Genomic DNA, 23624 nt, shown 5'->3' on the forward strand with positions numbered 1-23624 from the left:
CACTGGTCAGCATCCCTGGCTCCACAGAAGCCCTCACTGGCATGCAGTCAAAGCAGAAAGTGTGGTAAATAAAATTTTATTTGGCATTTGGAAAATATTGTTTAAAAAAAGTAAAAAGTAACATTTCTGTGGAAACACTGAAATTTTATTGATGCTCCTTCACAAAAGATGTTCACACCACAACCATGTAAGTGTGTGAGCAATTTTGGAAGCAGAGACGAAAGTACTTTTACCTCCATTTCAGAAATTTACCCAAAACTTGAAATCACACATATTAATAGAAGTACAGAAAAAAATACTAATTGTTTACACAGTCAGCATCCTATGTCCTACAAAATATTATTCAGAGCTTCAAGTATTAGAAAAATTGAATGTCTGAAAAAAGAAATTGAGATTTAAACATACCCTTCCTCCTCAACACTTGCATTTAGCTGTTTGTGAACTAACCACACAAGAGAATTCGCCTTGTGTCTTCGAGGGGAGGACCCCTGTTTGCACGTGGGAAACACACCTTCCTGCAGCTCTGTGACTTGCTATTACTGGCTGCTTTTCACAAAAGAGACTCAACACCCCAGCACAAAGGGCAGGCAGCCGGCGCTCACGGCAAGCCCCAGGACCCGTCTCAGGAGTCCCAGTCCCTGACCCCGACCTCCAACAGAGCGAGAGCGGCCCTGAGACAAAGCCACACTGACGAGGACATGAAGAAGAACTCCAGAGTCAAAACCTTTGCCAGCAAAGACAACAGAACTTTCTAGTTCCTGAAGAACCTGCCCAGTTTAGCTAAGAAAAAGGAAAAGCACTGTCTTGCTTCATGGGCCGATCTGAGACCTGCCGGCCAACCTGTGAGAACCACAGCAGCAGGACGTGCTCCTGGCAGCGTCCGGAGGGGACGCCACATCCTCCCAGGGAGGCAGTGGGGTCTGGGCCCCTGACCCAGCCGCTGCGCAGGAAAGAGGCCTGACCCAGCCATACCCTGTGGCACTCCCTGAGAATGTCTTATTTTACAGATGAGGAAACTGAGGCAGGGTGTGCTCCAGACCTGCTCATGGGACAGCTGGATGCAACTGGGGGCTCATATCTGGGCCATACACAAACTGGGGCATCTTGCTTTTTGATGTAGAAAGATAAAGATCTCGGGGCAGTCACGCGATAGTCATGTTCTGTCCGTGTCCTTCTCCACTTCTAGCGACGCTTAAAGCCTGATCCTGAGGAAGTGCGTGGGGCTTTAAACTTCCCAGCAGCTCACCTTTGTGACTTCTGCAGTGCGCAGAGCAAGCCGGCCTCCGGGCACTCCTGTCTACGTGGCCATGCCTGCACGCCCCCCTCCCAAGGAATGAGGTGACCCCAGGTGCTACAGCCTTACCCCTTCATGGGGTCACGGATGCCTTATGGTCATGAACATCGTATCTCCAGGTGTTCGAGGGTTACCTCCAGGTACTGCACAGGTCCTGTTAAGTTTCCACTAAAAAGAAACCTTTGTCTCATTTGCTCAGGACTCTGTCTGTCCAAGATACTATTTAGAACCAGCGCATCACCTCCAGAAAGCGCTGGGTCTTGCTGGCATCGCTGAGGCAATCTCATTTTTATCCCTGGACTCTCTTCATCAGAAGTGAACTTACTCTTAGTAGCTACCAATATCCTAACAATCCTGAAAGTCCTGCACACACAGAGGGGTGTGTCAACCCCCAGCTCACGCGTGGCTGAAAGGGTTCGTTAAACAGTGGCTGAGTGTGAGTCTGTGAGCTGGAAGCCTCAGCCCGCGCGCCTATGACCAGGCTTTAGCAAGGGACCAAACGTAGGTCTAAATGAAAACACCAAACCAAACCAAACGGACCGACTCCAGAGAGGACATTTCGTTACCCGAGCGAGCACTGTGCTTTGCTGCCAGTGGAGCTTCCAGGGCCGGCGGTTAGACCAGCACTTCCTCTCTCTGCTTTCTCTCCTTCCACAGTCGTCTTCTTACCAGCCCATTTTTAAACCCACTGAGAATTTCTCACCATTACCAGTCCCGGCACCGGGTGAAAAGGTCTGCCTGTGATTGTCCTCCCTTCCCGGCACGTGGCCACGTCCGTTTCTGTTCAGCGCCTTCCGGCCGCTCCCAGGATTTAACGCACATTCTCAGTCACTCTCGCTTTTCTCATCCTCTGACGTCGTGGTGGGACTGCTTTCAACCGCCTCTGTCACTTTGTGGGGCAGGTTTTTAGAACTTACAACTAAAAGAGTTAGATATTATAAAAAATATGTTAAGTGCAGACTAATTAGCAAATCTTTTCTCCCCCATTACTTTGGTCAATGCAGAAAAAATCCCTGGGTTCCAGCTCTATCTGTCTTGCAACTTATTTTATATTTTCATTATTTTAGGCAAGAAATGAGCAGGTAAAATTTGTCTGCTTATAAATAAATTACTCTCCTAAAAGAATATCTGTAAAAGTGTTATAATAAGGTGTGTTTATAACCAAGCATTGATAAGTACTCAAACCAGAACATTTAGCACCAAGACCAACCACAAAAAAGCAAACTAATGTTTAAGGGCTTTACATTAACAGCCCACCCTACAAAAGCTGAGTCCCCGGGTGGGTCGGCCTAAGGTGTGACTGTGTCCCCCCACGGCCCCCAGGACTTACCACCCCTCTAGAGAGGGGAGCTCCGAATCTTACCCTTGGGGAAGTGGCTGTCCTCTTCACAGTCTTCCCAGTGGTCAAAATCAAAAGTCACATTAGGGTTCTGTTCAACAGAATGGTTTACACTGAGTGAATGAACAGGACATGCCCAGGGTGTCAAGACCAGCCAGCGCAGTTCTTTCCAACTCACCCTCTGTTTGAGTAAGCGACACCAAGATTCTCTTCTCTCTTTTGCCAGAGTGATCACAGGTTCATCATTTTTAATTACGCATTTGCAGTCATCTTTTATTATGTTGGCCTGTAGCTCCATATCAGCCAAGTAAAATTTGTCTCCCACCCAGGCACTAGGATTTATAAAAAGAAATAAAGTCAGCTTTTTAATCTATTTATTTAAAACAGAAATTATTTCTATCTTACTTTATAAGATATATATAAACTTACCTGAAGATGACTCTGTCTCTAAAATATTTACATTTGTAATCTTTTACATTCCTTAGTCTTATCTTTAAGATGACGGCATCGTCTTTTTGGAACCACTTTATTTGTGGGTGGAAGCTAGAAGGAAGAGAAAGACTTGCATGCTCGTCAACACTCATTCACCAGTGAAGCGAAGTGACCCCCCAGCAATGGGTGGACGTACCTTTTCAGACCTGGCTGTGTGGTTTTGCTAATGGAAGCATCTTCAGTGTTTTCAGATGAAGTTTCTGTACAAATCAAAGTCAGATTTTCCTGCAGGTTATTCATAGGCAACTCCATGACATACACACACAGATATACTTTTCTGCACCTTATACAACTTTTATTTTTTTAAGAGACAGGGTCTCGCTCTGTTGCCTAGGCAGGCGTGCAGTGGTGTCGTCACAGCTCACTGTAACCTCCAACTCCGGGGCTTAGGTGATCCTCCTGCCTCAGCTTCCTCAGTAACTAGGACTATAAGCCCACATCACCATGCCCAGCTAAGTTTTAAATTTTTTGTACAGACAGGGTCTTGCTATGTTGCCCAGGCTGGTCTAGAACTCCTGGCCTCAAGCAATCCTCCCACCTTGGCCTCCCAAAGTGCTGGGATTACAGGGATGAGCCACCACCACTGGCCCTTATGCAACTTTTAGATGAGGAATCACTTATGTAAGAGTATGAGTCTCACAGTAAGCCAAGTATCCAGTTGTAAAGAACAATTAAAAAATTAAAATGAACATCACTTGTAAAACGTAACATTTTAAAATAAAACAGCTTTTGAGAAATATTAAAGTTAAATGATCAGGAAAGTCAAGTTACTCTTTTGAAGAGGAACCACATTACAATTGCTGACCATGGGATACAAACGCTCCGTCTTGTTTGGTGCTACCTTACCTGTCAGGACCCCACTAAAGATGACTTCCAGAACAGCAGGCAATAGGCCAAACATGACATTTTCTAAAACAACGCAATTTAAACTTCTCAACCTAAAACATTGGAAGCTTCCATCCAAAAACTTGAACAAGAATGTTCATAGCAGCTTGAATCACAATAGCCCAAAATAGAAAACAATCAGTAGACAACAAGATAAACAAATTGTGGTACATTAATATTACAGAATACAGCTTGCTGATAAAAAAAATTACATTGAAAGAAGCCACAGAGTGTATACTATATACTTCCCGATTCAGCAAAACTGCTGGTGACAGAAATTAGAACAGTGGTCGCTGGGGAGGGGTCTAGACAGGAGACCGCTGGGTTCTGGAGACACTCAACAGCTGGATGTGGGCGTGGAAGACGGACGGATGGACGGATATACACACACACACACACACACACACTCTCTGACGAGCTGTTCACCCAAGACCAGCACACTTCACTGGCTACACATCATACCTCAAAAAAAGGAAAGAAAACAGTTGCAGAAAACAAACACTGGAAGCTGAACTGTCAAAAATACAACAGTTAGATAATATTAGTTTATGTCACCTTCTCTACATTTCACCTAAAAGTGGAAAGTCTAAACATTAAAAAATACCCAAACATTGATGACTGAAGTTAACCGCCTTTCAAATAACAAGTACCCACCGGGCTTTTGGTTTTCTGAGTTGGTCTCGGGGTCCGCCTCTCTTTCCGCACCCTCGTTCTCTTGCTGTGTGTCCTGCAGGCGGGCGGCACCTTCTGCTGGAGGAGGTGTCCTAGACAGGAGAGGTGCAGGTTAACTCGGGCCTTCGGGAGACACACAGGCACGTGGGGGGGAGGGGGAGGACAAAGAGGGGGGGAGGGGGAGGAGAAGGAGGGGGAGGGGGGGAGGGGGAGGGGGAGGAGAAGGAGGGGGAGGGGGGAGGGGGGAGGAGGAGGAGGGGGAGGGGGAGGGGGAGGAGGGGGAGGAGGAGGGCAACAAGTGACTGTGAAGTGCCTGTTACCCTGGAGTCAGGCCCCGTAATTATCACTGAAGAAAGGCACTAACTCATTTACCAAAATGTCTGTCCTTCCAGATTCACTGAGCTGTCAGAGTAACAGCTTACACTGCTACCCACTTCAAACGGGATCAAAGGGCAGAAATGGAAAAGCCAGTTTCCCCTCCTCCCCTCCCCAGTCTCTCAGGCCATCTTCCCGGAGACCATCCCTGTTCCCGGTTTGGGTCTGGGATGGTCCAAAGAGTTCTTTGCATAAAAAAGGAAACATTGCCATCTATGTTTCTATATAGAACACACACATTTAAAGACATGGAAACCTACCAAATTCCTTCGTTTTCTTAAACTTAATAACTAGAGATGATTTCATATCAGTGCATAGAGGGCTGCCTCATTCTTTTAAAAAATTTAAACTATTATTCTTTTGGTTTTTTGAACAAGTAACCATCCGTGTGGTTCCGTATTTTAAAGTATGAATGAGGTCTGTACAGTGAAAACCTCTCCATCACACCTGCCCCCACCCCAGCTCCCTTCTCCTGGTGACAACGTCATGCATCTTTTGTGTCTCCTTCAGAGGTCACGCAAGCCCGCACGAGCAGGCCTATGCAGACACACGCCTGTGAGGAGGGTGTGCGTGTGTCTCCAGGGGACTTCCGAGGGCCACAGAGGAAGCCTGTGTCACACACGCCCCAGGTGGCAGGGGCAACGCACCAGGCCAGCCACCACGCAGGGACCCCCAGTGGCCTCCCCACCCTGGTGTGCTCACCCACTCTCTGCCCTCGCCTTGGCACCAACCTCCCTGCCGGATCCTCCTCTGCCAGGCCTGCTCCTCCCTCCTCACACGCCCCTCAGGTGCCGGCCCACCGAGCGCCTCCCCGCGGCCTTCCTAAGCTGGGTTTGTGCTTTCGACAACCTGGAAACACGCCCAAAGCCCAACGCGGCAGTTTCTCTTCCTCGCCAGTAAGCTGCTCTCTGGGAAACCCACTCCCTCCATCTGCCACTCACTAAGTCCTGTCGGTGGCTTCTAGATCTGTCTGTCCTCTGGTGCCACCGTCCTCGCTTCTGATCCGGATGACTGCCCGCACTTCCCACCCGTGTCACCGCGCGCTGGCTCTCCGCATCCCACACGCCGTCTATTCAGTGCTGCGTCAGGAATGTCGCGACTTGACCAGCTGCCAACCCAGCCTCGCAGACCTTCCTTCTCTCTACCAAACCCTGCCACTCACCATTTACACCACTCTGCCCCCGGCTCGCCCACCTTCTCATCCTTCCTCACAACCGTGAACACTCCTCCCGGCTCCATCTCCACCTGTCACATCGCTCCTGTCCTCCAGGAGCTGCGTGGACACGCTCTCCCGGGCAGAGTCTCGCAGTGCTCTGCCCTGTCCGCCCGTGTCACGACCACGTCTGTGTCACACTCCCTGCTCTGTGACAAGACCCCAGTGTGGAGAGGGAGCATGCGGGGCCTCTGCACAGCGCTGGGCTCACCAGCAGTGCTTCCCTAAGGGACTGAGCCTCGTTTTGATTAAATCTACTCCACTGTCACGACATCCTCACTTCTAACAGAATATCTTATACATATGGAAAAACTGTTTCCTGAAAGTGCGTGTAAACCAACTTGTATCCTAACCGCATAGACACTCAATTTTATTATGATAGAAAACTAAAAAATTGTAGACTACAAATTATTTTCACTTTTGCCGCATTCTTTTAAACCCCCTACTTTTAGCTGCACCTTAGGACTCTTCCGAGGTCACCCATGGCCACTAAGCCCGGGGGTCGGTCCTCATTTGCTTGGCCCGTCGGCCGGCCTGCCCGGGACGCTCCCCTCGTCCGCCTCCCGTGCCCGAAATCTCACCAGCTCCAGCTTCAGAAGCCGGAGACTTTGCACCACCCCCACAAAACCTGCATCGCCCCACCCCAAACTCTTGGCACAGCCTTGGTCCCCGCTTCAGTCTAATTCTTAACGCAGCAGCCAAGAACCGTCTTCTATTCGAGTCATTCCTCCGCTCAACACCCCCGCACGGCTCCCGTCTCTCCAGAGCAAGGTGCCGGAGCAGGCGGACTCCCGGGGACGAGTGGAGCAGAGGTGACCAGGGCGAGGGGCAGGAGGAGCAGGGAATTACTGCTCAGTGGTAGAGTTTCTGTCTGGGAGGGTGAAGAAGTTCTGGCTGGAAATGGATAGTGACGACGGCTGCACAGCACTGTGACTGTGCTAAATGCCACTGAATTATACACTGAAAAATAGTTAGAATGGCAAATTTTACATTATGTGTATTTTATCACAATAAAGAAAACACACACAATTTAAGAAATTACTGTTAAGATTTTTAGATGTGAGCACAGCACTCTAGTCAAGTTTTTAAAAGCCTTGTTGCTCCACATCCTCACCAACACTTGTTATGTACTTTCTCTCTCATTCCACCCTTGCCGGTAGGTATTAGTGGTGTCATTCACTGTGGTTTTAATTTGCATTTCCCCAAGACCGATGCATTTCAGCACCTTTGCACATGTTAATTGGACATTTTTAAGCTGCTGTTCACATCTTTTTCCTACTTTCCTGTCTGCAGTTTTCTTCCTGATTGGAAGGAGTTACTGATACAGATCCTCACGTGGACACATACGCTCGGCCTGCCGTCCCCTCTGGGCTCACCAGTGCACTTTCCAGTCTCCCATCTGCTCGTGGGCCCGGACGCCAGCACAGCCACTCTGGAAAACTGCTGGGCAGTAGCCTCGTCTATGACTCAGCAACCACATTCCATGAGAAATGTGCTTGTAAGTGCACCGAAAGGTGCCTACCAGAATGTTTAAAGCACCAGTACTGAAGCACCCAAAACTGGAAACTTCCCCCTGTCAGCAGCAGAATGGGGAACACACTCTGGTATATTCACACAAGAGAACACTGTGCAGTGATGAGAACTTAGATCTACAGCTACGTGCACAGTGTGGATAAATTTCACAAACAATGCTGAGTTAAACAAGCTAGACACAAAAGAGACTCATTGCATAATTCTATGCAAAGTACAAAACCAGGGAAAACCCATGTGTGTTTTTCCATGTCAGGAGAATGGCTCCCCCTGGGAAGGGGGCTGGGGAGGGGGAAGAGGAAGCTCTGAGTTGGGCTGTTTCATGATCTGGGGCTGGTCACAAGTGCGCTTAGAAACCCGTCACACCGTATGCTGCTGATGTGTGCACATCTCCGTGTGTGCAACTTGTCAGTAGAGAGTTAACAAAAACCCTTTGTGTAAGAGATACAGGGGAAATAATATATTTGAGATTTGTTTTATCATATTCCACTAAAAACAAGAGTACGGGCTGGGGTATGAATAAAACAAGGGTCCCAAATCTTGGTAATAATTACAGCCGAGCAACGGGATGGAGACTCATTAAACTACTCTACTGTCATAAAAAGTGGCCTTAACACTCGTGCGTTCCATTTCCACAAATTGGCTCTTCTAAAAGGGAAAGAGAAATCCACTTACGGAGTGTGGCTTAGGCTCTCTTCAAACGCTGGCATTTTAGCTCCTTCGTATAATTTTTTCAGTTGTTCTGTATGTTCTGAATTATCAATACCCATTCCCATTGACAAAATTTCAGCTCGAACATTATAGTCAATGACAGAAGTTTTCAAATTTGAAAGGTTTGTAATATGCACCTTGAATCAAAGAAAAAAATGTAGCATTTGCAGGAATCACTCTGAATTTTAACGGAATCATAGATACTCTCACATGGCCTCTCGGTCTCTCTGCACCGTCTGACACACACTGTGCGGGTCACCAGTGCCAGGGCTTCCCACGGCAGCATCTGCATTTCATAGCTGAGGCTGCACCAGAATTTCCCAAAGCCCGGCCCTGTGCCCCAGAAACATGATCAGGTGTGGGGTGGGGCCAAGAGCGAATCCTGGGATAAAACCCCTAGTCAAGACCAATGTGTAATGCTGTAACCAGACACAAAATTCTTGTATTTTTCTGATTCTTATTCAATGACTTTTCTCTCTATTAACAAGGAGAATCCCAAGGCTCAGAGTCCCTGTGTGCCCAGAAAGGGCCCCCGCCAAGACCCTACATTCCGTGTTCTAGACTGTTTCCTCCATTTGTCTTCTCTGCAACCAAAACATTCTCATCTATTTCAATGTATACAAAATGAAGTAAAACATTAAAATCTGCAACAGTCTCATTTCTGCTGATGGGGTGTGGACACAGGACTGAGCAGCCCTTGCATGGTGGGGGAGGGTGGGCAAGGCTGGCACTGGCTGGGCACTTTCCTAAGGGACCCTGGGAACATGTCCCCAGCTGGGTACGTGCAGAGCCTCTCTCCACTCAAACTGGGACGTGGCAGGCCTGGGTGGAGAAGGGAAGTGTGCGGGGGGCTCTGGTTTCCCTCCAGCGTGCTGGTGGACACTATAATATACTTTGCAGCTGTAGAATTATATTTGCCCAGTGGGTTTTCTTTTTTGCTTCATTCTCTCAGCTATAGTTTTAAAAATCTCTGCTTAATAAAGTTCCCATTTTTTCTCCAATAAAGAACAACTACAATATTAACTATTACAACATCAACTAAGACCCCAAAATCTCTTCATTTACCTGCACTGGTCATCTATTTTTTCTCTTCTAAAAATGATTTTCTCCTCTTACTCTTAAATCTTATACACAAACTCTTCTTTTAACACATTAGAAACAACATTCAGCAAAACAACTTTTATAAACTGAATTCCTTTAAGCCTTATAAATAATCATAGTAATTAAGATTTAAGTCTAATGCAGCAAATCTTTGAATTGAGCAGTAGAGTTCTTGGAGCGGAGCAGAAAGGGGTGGTGCTGGCCTCGGTGAGAGTCGGCGCCTGTCCCGTACTCCCCCCCCACTCCCACACTCCACTGCAAGGGCAGGCGGCTTTGTCTGCGCTGTTCATGGATGGAGCCCAGGAGCCCAGTGCTGGTCCTAGCACAGGGCAGTGCTCAGTAACTACACGGTGCAAACTGTGAACATGACAGCACCTGTCTCTGGATGCCCAGGGACTGGAATCCTCAACATCACTGACCGTGTCTCAGGTCGTTAGGATCATTTACAAACTAGAAAAGACGGGGGCTGTCACAGTGGTCACTGCTCTGGGGCCTCTCAAATGGTGTGGACAGTGGATTGTGAGGGCGATTTCATGGTTCACAATCAACGCTTGAAAAAGAGAAATACAACTTAAATCTTAGAGAATGTCACATGTAGTAAGAAGAGTCTCATAAAAATTTTGTTCAGCTGTCTATGTGTGAGTGCAGGTGTATCACACACACAAATGCGTGTGTGCACTGGTTCACAATGTAAAATACTCCCCCGAACAAAAGCTAAACCCACAACCAAATTTGTGACCCAAATAACATGAAAAACACCTCTCCCTAAAAGAGAGCCCCAAATAAGTCCCTGTTTCTGTGAAGCGGTTATTCAAGTAACAGGCTAGAATAATTTGAATAATTTTAGGGAACCATTCAAACAGAGATTTTTTTCTAAGAAAATTGCACACTTACCATTGGATCAATCCAGACTGTATTTCCCAAAGCCAATACCACTTTTGCATCATGCAATTTTCCAACAATTTTATGATGAATATACCTAGTAACCTGGAAAAAGAAAGCACTTAAGTTTTTTATCTGACGCTTATTCAGCATATGTTGTATAGTTTGCAAAATACTCCATGCATTTCATTTGAGCCTCACAGCAACCCTATGAGGTTACAGAGGTGATCACCCGCCTTTCATCGATGAGGCCGACAGTAGAGTTGTTTTTTTTTTGTTTGTTTGTTTTTGTTTTTTGAGACAGAGTCTCGCTTTGTTGCCCAGGCTGGAATGAGTGCCGTGGCGTCAGCCTAGCTCACAGCAACCTCAGACTCCTCGGCTTAAGTGATCCCACTGCCTCAGCCTTCCTAGTAGCTGGGACTACAGGCATGCGCCACTATGCCCAGCTAATTTTTTCTATATAGATTTTTTAGTTGGCCAGATAATTTCTTTCTATTTTCAGTAGAGACGGGGTCTCGCTCTTGCTCAGGCTGGTCTCGAACTCCTGACCTCAAGCAATCCACCCGCTTCGGCCTCCCAGAGTGCTAGGATTACAGGCGTGAGCCACCGCACCCGGCCCCGACAGTAGAGTTTAACAAGGACAGATCCACAAAGGTGCCAGAACTTGCCCAAGGTCTCTCCCTAGTGAGTCCCAAGAACAGGCGAGGGTTTGTGCCTTTGGACTCCTAATACTGCATGTTTCCCACTGTGGACATGTGTACTCCCCTCTCCTCTGTCAACTGTCAATCTGTCTGGATGTTTATTTCTCTGAAAGCTCAATGAGGGTAAAGTGAAAGTTGTTCGTGCTGTTCCAGAGGAAGTCACAGTGACCGAGCAGCTCTGCAACCAGTGACACTGGAATTGAGGAGCTCTGGTCTTTTGTGTCCTCTTTCCTGGTTGTTTTCCTCGCAAGCAGGGCAGCAGATAAGACCCGTCTGAGCAATCTTTCCTGCACATGTTCATACCAGTCAAGCAGAGCAGGAGGACACTGGCCCACTACCATTACATTGTTTCCATCCCCCTTGAATCTGCAAATGAATTTGGAAAAATACATACAAGAGAACTTTCCTCCTTTTCCATAGAAGGCTGCTCTTCAAGAAATACGCATGGTCAATAATCTTTATAGACCACGTTTCCTGAGGACAAGGACTGTAACTTTCTTGCTGATGGTGACATCCCCAGGACCAGCAAGGCCCCAGCACACAGTGAACACTCAGTAAATACTTATTTCAAAGAAGGAAAATGATTGTTATTTGATAAACGCTATTTTTACCAAACTCACAACAGTAAGGTTGTGTATTTATACTGTATCATGGAAACACTCACTTGTTTACTTCCTGGATAATGTTTAACCTTGTTTTTTTAATTTTATTTTTTAAAATTTTATGTTTGAATCTACTTTGCACAACCTTGTTTATAACTCAAATTGTTCTTTACTTTGCCAAATGCAATGGCCTCTTCCGTTGCAAGCAAAATGTAAGCTGCTCTTGGAGAGTTGGGGGCATCACCGTGAGCACGACTCACGCTGTAGGGATGAGGACTGTCAGGCCTCTGCCTGGCCAGCAAGGGCCGGGCCTTTCCGCCCCACCTGGGATGGCCACATGGGCCCACAGGGGACCACTCCTCTGTGGCCCACGCCTTGGCACACGTAGTCTTCTTTGCTTTCAGTTGCCTTATCCATTCCTCTTGGTGACGTCCTAGTTATCCACGAAACCCAGAGGAAACGTCCCTTCCTTTGAGGGCTTTTCTGGCCTCCGTCTTTCCTTCTCTGTCTGTTCCCCCAGCCCCAGTGGAATCCCCTGGCCTCTCCAGAGAGCATCCAGCACCGATGTTCCCCTGTGACTGGGGTATCTGTTTTTGTAGGTGCTGTCATTATTTCTTCTTAAGCTGACAGGCAAGTTATTTCATCATAATCCCTATTTTATACCAAGTCTAAGACTGCAGGCATTAAGGATAGCGATGGCAACAGTTTCAAGGATACCCAGCACCTCTCTGAGGGTTCACAGCTGGGTTCCGTGGCAGAGGCAGTCCGTACACTCCCGCACCAGCAAGGATCTAAGCAGACTGCACTCAACTGCCCAGGAACACGAAGCACTTTGCCCAAACTCAATACTCTCAGTTCAGACAAGGCCTCAATTCTGTGCATATTCTGGATTAAATGTATTCGAAAAATCAACAAAACAGAAAAGCCCAAATAACTAACCTTTGGATTCCATTCGATCTCGTTGTCAGCAGGTTTCACCCTACAAACAATGAACTCCACAGCCTGTGGGGGGAGAGTGCGGAAATTTTCCGGGAGATGCAACAGTTGGTCTCTTGAGACGAGCCCAGTCCTGCCTTCATCTATGAACTTTACAAGGATGTTGTCCAGGGCCCAGGTGTCTTCTTTTTGGTTCACCTCTAGCACCTGCACCCTGGAGAACAATGGCGGCATCACTTTAACACAGGGACTTCAAAAAGGGAATAGTCTTGGCCTCAATTTACCATTAAATGGAAAGCACACAAGGAGACTCAACTGCATGGTTTTACTCCATACTAGAAATAAAAACTGAAGGCCTTCAAAAGCACTTAGTGGTGGATTAAAGCATATATAAGTATAAAAACACATAGTACTTTTGAATACTAAGTGTACAACTTAGAGATTTATACACTAATAAATCTCTTTCTCTGACAACATTAAAGTTTCAAAGCAAATTAAAGTTTCCAAGTTTCTGAATCAAGGCCATCACCAAGCAGCACCAGGAGGACCCCAGGGAAGTGGGTGTGAGCAGGCCTGTGAGTCGGACTGACGGAGCTGGAACACTGACCACGCCACTTACTGAGCCGACCCTGGACAATCTACATAACATCGCTAAGGCCCAGCCTGTTTATCTGTAAAATGGGAATGATGCCCATTTTATAGGAACTTGGCAAGAACTGAGTTAAAGATGTATGCATATGTCACACACAGTGATGGCTCAATACATGTCTGCAGTGACACTCTCACTGTACCCTGCTCGGGAGTCTGGGGTGCAGCTTCAGGTGCAGAACTGCACCAGGCCCGGGGAGGACCCCCACCCTCCTGGGAGGCAGCCAGGCTGACGTGCGCATATTCAGTCCAGTGTGCAGAGGTCAAAGTAGGAATTCAATACCATTTCAAGTTACCTCATGCTTCACAACTTTAGAGATGAATTAAACAGATATTCACCTGTGAAAAAGGGTTTTTTCTGTTAATCCATACAATCCAAATTTCTCCACCTTCTCAACAGTCGTTTCATTACTGGAATCCTTAAAATATTCATTCATTTCAGCACTGAGAGTTGCATAAAGATCCACATGTTTATCAATTATACGACCAAAGTAATTTGTTGCATTCGAAATATAAAAAGGTATTACCTGAAACATAGATAGTAAACATATCTAGAAAACAAACAATCTAAGCCAAAGATATGCACACTCCCTGTACCTGCAGAAATCAGCACCTAACTTAAGGACCCCAAGTGTATAACCAAGAATTTAAAAATAAACTAGAAAATTGGTCAAAAACCAAAACAAGCAAAACAAATACCTTACCATATTCACAAATAATTAGTTTCACTTGAAATCTAATGGACAATTTCTTTTGCAAATTTCATTATTTTAAAACTTCATTATTAAGTATAAGTATTACTTTCTTTACTTTTATAAAAATCTACACTTTTATAAAATGGTTTCTTAAAATAACACTGCTGTCTCTTTAGCTTCTTCTGATCTTTTTTCATGTAACAAGAAGCATTTTATTAAGAGCCTACTGTATACCACTAGCCACCAGAGGCAGAGATGAAAGCATGTCCTGTAAGGACCCTGAGCAACCCAGGAGTAGACAGATACGCCACAGCTCGTGTGTGGTCAGGAAGGCAAGCCCTCGCAGGCTGGGGCAGGCAGGGCTCTCTGTGCGCGAGGGGGACAGCAGCGTGCAGGGAGCAGAAATGATCTGCGTGGGACAGGGAGCCCCGGCTGCCCCGAGCAGGTGCCACGAGAGCCGAGCAGTCACCCAGGAGAGGGAGTTGAGGCCCGTGCTGACGAGAGCTGCATGGAGCCTGTGTCTGTGTCTCTGCAGGAAGAGGCAGGGGGAAGCAAAAGAGCATCGGACAGACCCAGGACAGAGGCCCCCAAAGAGGCAATGGGTGTTCACTGAAAACGCACCGGCCAACGTAACAAGAGCAGCTGAATTGGAGGGTGTTCCCCTGCTCCAACAGTAGGTAAAGCTAGAGCCCTGAAGAGACCTCCAAACTGTCCCACCAGGGGCAAGAGGGATGAAGCAAGAAAAGGGCCAGGAAGAGTGGGGAGGGCAACAGAGCTCAGACATGTGACACTATGTCACCCTGTTTTTTTTATTTAAGAGTATTATGGGGGTACAAATGTTTTTGGTTACACGGATCGCTTTTGCAATGCTCAGGTCAGTGTTAAAAGTGTGCCCATCACCCAGTTAGTGTTCGTTGTATCCGTTACCTATTTATTTTTTACACAACATATAAACAACAGAAATGGGAACCCTGTGAAATCAGAGAAGTTACCCTGACCCATATCTCCTCTAAAATTTAAGGAAAACAAATTTTATCTAAAATAAGCAATAGAAAAAGTATCGACATAAAATCCTATTTAAGTCATAATAACAAACAATAAGATATATAACATATAAACTAAGAAGACAATAAGGAGTAGAGGAACAGTCTCTACAGACATGAAAGCCATTAGCAAGATGATCCACAGAATAGCTCAAAACTATAACCTTCAATTTCAAAACAACTGGCTTTCAGCTTGTTAATTAAGAAAATGATATGTGCATAAAAGAATAACATAAATCAAAATTAGAAAAACTTAGAAATGCGGTGACAGAACTTGGGAAAGAATTAGAAATTAAAGAAAAAAATTATTTCAATAATGAAAACTGTAGTGCAGTGAGTGGTAGTTCCCACAAAAGACAGGTCTGGGCCGGGCGCGGTGGCTCACGCCTGTAATCCTAGCTCTGGGAGGCCGAGGCGGGTGGATCGCTTGAGGTCAGGAGTTCGAGACCAGCCTGAGCGAGACCCCGTCTCTACTAAAAACAGAAAGAAATTATCTGGCCAACTAAAATATATATATAGAAAAAAATTAGCCGGGCATGGTGGCGCATGCCTGTAGTCCCAGCTACTCGGGAGGCTGAGGCAGGAGGATCGCTGAAGCCCAGGAGTTTGAGGTTGCTGTGAGCTAGGCTGACGCCACGGCACTCACTCTAGCCCGGGCAACAAAGTGAGACTCTGTCTCAAAAAAAAAAAAAAAAAAAAAAAAAGACAGGTCTGCGTTCTAATTCCCAAGGTCACTGCGACTGTGAGCCGATGCACAGGAAGGGTCTTTGCAGATGTGATTCAGCATCCCCAGATGAGGCCGGGCCTCTGCCCTACAGCAAGTGTCCTTCACAAGGGACAGAGAGGAGGAGAAAGCGCCCTGAAGACGCAGGCAGGACTCAGACTGATGGGCCGAGAGCTAGGACCACCACGGAATCCCTGGAGCCGACGCAAGCTGGAGAGGCCAGGCCTGGGCCGTGCTCCAGACCACACGCTAGAGCTTGCAGGGAGCATGGCCTGCTGACACTGGTTTCCCACTCTGGCCTCCAGAACCACGAGAGGACAAATTTGTGTGAAGTTTCTAAATCACCAACTGTGGTGATGGTTACAGTAGCCCTTGGAAACTAACCACAGAATGTGCCTTAAGGGAAAGAGGTGAAAAGGAGAAAAATTTTACACTCCAAAAGAAATGAAGACATCAATAAAAAAGATCTGAAAGAAAATAAACTCTTTTTTTATTTCTTTTGAGACAGAGTCTCACTCTGTTGCCCAGGCTAGAGTGCCATGGCGTCAGCCTAGCTCACAGCAACCTCAAACTCCTGGGCTCCAGTGATCCTCCCGCCTCAGCCTCCCGAGTAGCTGGGACTACAGGCATGCGCCACCATACCCGGCTAATTTTTTCTATATATATTTTAGTTGTCCAGCTAATTTCTATTTTTAGTAGAGATGGGGTCTCACTCTTGCTCAGGCTAGTCTCGAACTCCTGAGCTGAAACAATCCACCCACCTCGGCCTCCCAGAGTGCTAGGATTACAGAAAATAAACTCTTAACTCGGCAATTTATCTACACCTTAGAATCTTCCTCAAAGGAATAATCATGGATGTCTTGAAAAGATTCACGTAATCATGGCATCATTTTATTATTATTATTATTATTGAGACAGAGTCTCGCTCTGTTGCCCGGGCTAGAGCGCCGTGGTGTCAGCCTAGCTCACAGCAACCTCAAACTCCTGGGCTCAAGCAATCCTTCTGTCTCAGCCTCCCGAGTAGCTGGGACTACAGGCATGCACCACCATGCCCGGCTAATTTTTTTCTATATATATTTTTAGCTGTCCAGATTATTTCTTTATATTTTTAGTAGAGACAGAGTCTCCCTCTTGCTCAGGCTGGTCTCGAACTCATGACCTTGAGCGATCCTCCTGCCTTGGACTCCCAAAGTGCTAGGATTACAGGCGTGAGCCACCGCACCCGGCCACAGCATTATTTTTAATAGCCCCCAAATGGAAACAATTTTCTTCGAAAACATAACTGAAGAAAACCCCTAAATTGTCATCCATTTACCCAATTTGATCTTGGTTTTGTAAATAAACTGGGGCCCTGAAATAAGGCACCTTGCAATGCACCTACCGTCAGATTGACGGCGGCACGTTAATACCAACCGCTGGAGTCACAACTATGTTCTGCTAAGATGCTGCTGCTTAAAAATAACATGTTCATTCAAATGACCATTAATTGTTGGACAAAACGATCTTTGACTGAACTTACTTTAATGTATCCAAACATTGGCAGAGTTTGGGTGGATAATTTCCTTGGCATGTCCATGTCTGGATTAATACGATGTCGGTCAGGACAGATTCTTTTGTCTCTGGGAGAAAAAAAACAACAACCTAGATTTTAAAACCACAAAAAAAATTGTTAACATGGATTTTTAAGCATTCATCAGAAAATTAATCTGCAAATTAAATCAAAGAACTTTTATTCCAAGTATCCTAAAAGTTAAGTAACCATATTAAATACTTCAGACGACACTAACAATACATAAGTAAGTAGAATAGGGTTCTAAAATTTAGTCAACACTAAATAAACTTAGAGTTACTTCATTATTTCTCTTGACAGTCTTAAATGTATTGTGCAAATGAACAAAATATACTTCCAGAATCAACAGTCTGAATCAGAAACACCATAACCGACAGTAAAGGCCAATCAACCTCTATACCAGAAGGCATTCCTTAACTATAATGCTGTTTCCAAACCGCAAAACAGTTGAAGTTGCAGTTTTAAAAGTGAATATTCTATTTAAAGGCATAAAGGGAAATGCTAACAACGTGTTTAATGTACTATAATTCAAAAACGTTCATGTCAACAGTTATCTTAAAATTAAATTCAATCCAGTAGGTACATATCAGACTCCTACGCCCCAGCCATTCATGTATCCAGTAGTGGCGTCAAGTTTGGGGCAGGAGAGGGACCCTTGTGACTGTTAAGCTAGTCATGCTCTCCTAATTTTTAAAAAAAAAATTTTAAAGTTATTTTTTATTTCTTAAAGATGGGGTCTTGCTATGTTGCCCAGGATGGCTTTGAACTCCTGAGCTCAAGTTGATTCTCCCACCTCAGCCTCCCAAGTAGTTGGGACTACAGGCATGTGCCACCATATTGGACTATGCTCTGCAAATTGACATATAGAACCAACGGAGTCCCTATCAAAATTCCAGAAGGGTTTGGAAGAAAGTGGCAGGCCTATTCCAAACCTGGTACAAGGACAGACAAACAGACCGATGGAGAGAGCAGAGTCCAGGAATGAACCACATACACCATCACCCGGTTCATGTCAAAGGCACTAATTCAGGCAGACAGTGTGACAACTAAAACATGATGCTGGAGGCAAGTGATTCCCCACGTGGCAAAGCAAACCTTGCTCCATATCCCACACTAAACACATAAATTAATTCAGTGTGGACTATAGGTCTAAAAGTGAAAGCTAAAACTATAAAGCTTCTAGAAGAAAATACAGGAGAATGTCTTCATGACCTTAAGTTAGGCCAATATTTCTTATGTAAGGACACAAATAACCATAAAATACTTTATCAAAATTAAAAATGTCTGTTCATCAAAAGACTAATGGAAGAGTGAAAAGGCAAGCCACAGATGGAGAAGATACTCTCAATGCATATAACAGACAAAGCACTTCTACCTAGAATACATACATTACTCCCACGAACGAATAAGAAAAAGATAAACACCCTCATTTTTCTTTCTCTTTCTAAGACAGAGTCTTGCTTTGTTATCCAGTCTGGAGTGCAGTGGCACAATCATGGCTCACTTCAACCTCCAACTCCTGGGCTCAAGCGATCCTCCCGCCTCAGCTTCCCAGAGTGCTAGTACAGGCATGAGCCACCGTGCCCGGCCCACCCAGCTAATTTTTAAAAATGTTTTGTAGAGACAGGTCTGGCTATGTTGCCTAGGCTGGTCTTGGACTCCTGAGCTCAAGCAATCCTCCAGCCTTGGCCCCTCAAAGTGCTGGAATTACAGGTGTGAGCCATTGCACCCGGCATTACCCCCATTTTTAAAATGGGCCAAAGAGCTGAACAGGCACTTCACAAAAAGAAGACAGCCAAATGTCCCACAAGCATACGAAAAGACACTCAGCCTCATTAGCCATTAGGGAAATGTGAATTAGAACCACAGCGGTTACACCCTCACAAATATTAAGTGTTGGGGATGACAAGGAACAACTCAAACTCCCTCATACGGTACTGACTGGATCATAAGACGCTCAACCACTTTGGAAGAGTCAAACATATACCTACCCGACGACCCAGCAGTTCCACTCCTGAGAACATACCCAAGAGAAATGGGTGCACATTTCCACAAAAAGACACACACAAGAGTGTTCACAGCAGCTTCACACACAGTAGCCCCAAGCTGGAAACAGCCCACAGGCCCATCCCCAGGAGAATGGAAACACACTGCAGCCAGACACGGAAGAGTACATACTACAACTCCATTTACGTGGAGTTCAAAACCGAGCAGCTTGCAAGAGGGTGGTCCCTTCCGCGAGAGGCCTTCGGTAAGAGCTCGGGGTGGTGGGGGGATGTCTGGGGCGCTCTCTCAGAGCCGACTGGTAGTTCACACGGGTACGTAGCAATTCATCAAGCTGTAAACTTACCATCTGTGCTCTTTACCACACCCACACGTTATTCCCTAATTTTTTTAAAAAAGGAACACTGGCTTACTTGCAAAATCCAAAAGCCTTAAGATATGGACAGAGAGGCCTTGTGGCTTTCTTATCTTCTTTGGCTTCCAGAACCCCCGCGGTGAACTCATACAGCTCAGTGGGGACTTTGGCATCTGCTCGCTCCAAGTAGCGCAGGATGCCGACTGCATGGCTGGCGTTTCTCTCCGTCAGCAGCAAGACAGATTTGGTTTTCTTATCTCCCTGTTCCGCAGGAGAACCCTTAAAACCAGAAGCGAATAGAGGAAGTGGATCACCCGTGCTAGTCTAAATCAGGAAACTGTATGGACTCTGAATTTATCGTTATGCAGAAAATGCCAGTGGAATATTGATGATAAATTAATCAAACCTGTTCAGTTAAACTCAGAAAATGATCTGACATGCAATACAGGCGTCCACCAAAAATTTTTGGAGAGGAGGGGAAGCTGAAGTGGATCACACACGTGGCATCGGTGATGGCCAAGAGTGGTACGCAGTCGTCAGTCAGGGCTGGAAAAGAGCAGTCCCACAGTTTGTCGCGAGCTGGGTTTGCCGCACTCACTTTGGTGAGCAGTTCCAACAGCCACACAGCAGCACATTTCTATACTGAATTTTACTTTTTAGATGCAAAGAAACTTCTCACATTTTTCCAAAATTGCCACAGCCCGGTGTTTAAATTCCAGAGAAAGGTGGTCTCCCTTTTAGCTTGAAAAATGCTTCTTCCTATTGTAAATCCAGACTAACCATATATTTTTCACTTATTTTTATACGTTTTGACTTTTACATTTTTAATATTACATGTAGCAATCACGCATGACCATGTTTCACGTAGGCATACAAGTATGTATTCCTACACATACGTGACAGTGATCCTCAAGCGAGAGCTCCAGGAAGACTGTCTAGACTAAGGGTTGCTACCTGCTGACTTGGGAGCCTGGGCGCACTAGATTCACCTTAACACCAAAATCTTAGTGGAACTTAATTTTCACTTTAAAATTAATATGACTAATAAATTCTCAGTAAATCTGGAAATGAGAAATCTGTAGGTGACATATATAAGTGAACTGAAGACATGATTCCTAGTAGCTCAGCCTTCACTAAATGCAAGTAGAAATTAAAACACTTACCTAATACAATGTGAGAGCCAGAACTTAACTTCTTCTTCCACTGTTCTAAAACACTTTTTAAGTTAAAAACCATTTCTTTATGCATTTTCAAGCAAAATATTGAACTGCTTTCTACTACCTAAAGATGAAACCAAAGAGGCCAGTTCACAGTCAGGAACATAAGCTCGAAGCCAACTGTTCTATCAACAATTATCAATGTAAACCACTTTAAATGACCTGTGAGGGCATCACCTCTCTGATCTGGTAGTTCTTGAGAATGAGATGATTGTAAAAAATAAATATACTTCCAAAATTCTGCAGTTTGTATCTAAAAACCTGCTCAAGTAAAACAACATTTTGCTAAGACGATTTTCCTTCCTTTTTAAGTAACACATACATACTTCAATATGTATATATATGCATAAACACATAGATCAGATATACGGTACTATTGTTGACAAGGGCCTTTTAACTATACCTTCCAGCTCGTTATTGTGGAAAGGTGGACGCACTACTGTTTCTTTTATTTTGTATTTTATAAAATATGCGTCTACATTTTAGCATAAACATATACAAAATTAGATTAAACTGAATAAACCTTTAGCCAACTTATCTGGCTTTGCTGACCACATGATAATGTCTTTTACTGTTATTTTCTCAATCTTCACAAACAGAGGGAACAGAAGATATTGGCATTTCCGTATGAATCGGGTCCTTTTAATGCTCTGCCTGGACAAAACTGGCCCCCCTGCTCCCCTAGGGTCGCGGCCCCCCTGGAAAGGCTGGTCCCGTGGGCCTGGCCCCTCCCCCAGCACCAGGCCTCTTGCCCCAGCGCTTGCTGAGCAGACCCCACATCCTCTTCCGACTGACGTTAAACTCATAAAACTGTATTTCCCTGCCACGTGTTCAACTACTCTGGTAATCCTATGATGACTGGAGATTCCACCACAGTTTAAACGAACAGTGAGAACATTTTTATATGTGGGCGGGCTCACCTTAGACACTGTTTCTGTTTCACTTACAGAGCAGGTGAAGATCAAGGTCTTTTGGGCCTGACTTGGAGTGAAATCAAGAGTTTGGAGTAAAGTGGAGGTTTTTTCACATTCTAGGCAAAGGTGCACAACCTGGTAATGAAATACAGAAGCAATGATTTTTAAATTGTTCAAGGTGCTCCAGTTTCACTTTTCATAGATGAATTATGATTTTAATAGAAAAGAATGTATAGGGAATCAACATAAATTTAAATATACAATTACAGATTTGTGTATGAAATCAAAGCTATAACTGTTTAATATTAAGCCATGAAATAGAAGTTACTTGCTGTGTTCATCCCCCACCCCCCCCCAGTACCTGCTGGACGCTGCCGTAGAGAGCAGCCTCTTCCATGGCTGTGATCACAACGTAGGGGTCGTCCATGAACTCTCTGATTAAATGCTCTATGTGTTTGCTCCAGTGAACTCCAACTGCCACGATCTGATGTGGTGCAGATTCCCTTTCTTCAACGTCAATATTTTTTTTAAAGTTATCTAATATAGCAAACATCTAAAAAATTAGTTTAATTAATTTTATTTGTATTTCAAAAGAGAATAAGAATTCGTGTGACAGAACATAAACTGTAAGGGATTGTGTATTTTGTTTTTATTCTCTAAAAATAAAAGTAAAGGAAAAAACTAAAAAGGAGACAATGTTAAGTTTAAAGCCAATAAACATCCTATAAACTCCACCATAAATGAAATTAAAGGACAAGCAACATCTCAGTAAATATGTGTAACACAAGGGATTAACATGTTTGCATAGAAATTTCTAAAAGCTGATCAGAAAAAGATGATCCCACCAACAGAAAATAAGGAAATGAAGAAGCAACTCATAGAAGGATGGATACAAATGATCAATATGAATTGTTCAACTTGACAAGTAATCAAGGAACCACAAATTAAGCTACTGAGATCCCACTGCTGATCAATTAGACGACAGGAGAGAGCCAGGCGGAAGCTGCTGCCAGGCGTGCAGGGAGCAGGGCACGCGGGCATGCCGCTGACGGGCTGTGAACTGCTCTGTGTTTCCAGAAACGCCACTGCATAATGCAGGGTACTCGGACAGGATTCTGCAGATAAGAATCTGAGACTTTAGCGGAGCTCAGGAACCACGCGCAGCCCCACACGGTCAGCAAGCAGCAAAGCTGGACTTGAACCTGGGGCAACCATCACTCCCAAATGAATGCTCCTGGTCGTCACGTAAGCGGCTCCCAACAAATGCCTTCCAACAACTCAGGCTCTTGGATCTGTTAATTCTCTCCCTAGGAATTTATCTTAAGGGCAACAGGTTCTTTAGCCACACACATACACAAATTATGCTAAATATCCAAAAACCAAGACGGTTTTCAGATGAATCGTGCTACACCCACACAATCAACACCACCGGCCAGGAGCGCTCACAGCACTCACCGGGGCCGCACAGCGCGAGTCACAGAGCAGCGCACGGGACGCTCGGGGCGAGGCTGACTACGCGCATCGACACACACAGGGATGTTCAGAAAAGGAAGGAAATACTCGCACGCAAACAGTAACAGTGACACCTCTGAGACAACAACTATGGGTGGTGGGTTTTCCCAAGCGCTCTTCTCTATTTCTCAATTTTTTAAAACTGAAAACTATCATAATCAGAATATTAATTAAATGTTTCAGAAAATCTCCCTGGGAAAGAATTTTTG

General features: G+C 45.2%; 1 protein-coding gene across 1 annotated transcript in view; it reads right to left on the reverse strand.

The window, feature by feature from the left end:
* Nucleotides 1-4: 4 nt before the first annotated feature.
* Nucleotides 5-23624, reverse strand: part of TDRD12 (tudor domain containing 12) — a 63495-nt gene continuing 39875 nt past the window's right edge. Inside the window, exons 17-32 of the mRNA XM_045531884.1 lie at nucleotides 22265-22456; nucleotides 21910-22038; nucleotides 20936-21053; nucleotides 20179-20318; nucleotides 19831-20051; nucleotides 17363-17462; nucleotides 13721-13908; nucleotides 12737-12947; nucleotides 10507-10599; nucleotides 8476-8648; nucleotides 4665-4774; nucleotides 3262-3325; nucleotides 3063-3176; nucleotides 2812-2965; nucleotides 2658-2724; nucleotides 5-2213 (exon numbers count right to left, since the gene is read on the reverse strand). Coding sequence (XP_045387840.1) covers nucleotides 2119-2213; nucleotides 2658-2724; nucleotides 2812-2965; nucleotides 3063-3176; nucleotides 3262-3325; nucleotides 4665-4774; nucleotides 8476-8648; nucleotides 10507-10599; nucleotides 12737-12947; nucleotides 13721-13908; nucleotides 17363-17462; nucleotides 19831-20051; nucleotides 20179-20318; nucleotides 20936-21053; nucleotides 21910-22038; nucleotides 22265-22456 — 2169 coding nt within the window. The 3' untranslated portion in view covers nucleotides 5-2118. The remainder of the gene's footprint in view (nucleotides 2214-2657; nucleotides 2725-2811; nucleotides 2966-3062; nucleotides 3177-3261; nucleotides 3326-4664; nucleotides 4775-8475; nucleotides 8649-10506; nucleotides 10600-12736; nucleotides 12948-13720; nucleotides 13909-17362; nucleotides 17463-19830; nucleotides 20052-20178; nucleotides 20319-20935; nucleotides 21054-21909; nucleotides 22039-22264; nucleotides 22457-23624) is intronic.

This window comes from Lemur catta, chromosome 19 (assembly GCF_020740605.2).
Source record: "Lemur catta isolate mLemCat1 chromosome 19, mLemCat1.pri, whole genome shotgun sequence".
In the NCBI taxonomy this organism is placed as follows: domain Eukaryota; kingdom Metazoa; phylum Chordata; class Mammalia; order Primates; family Lemuridae; genus Lemur; species Lemur catta.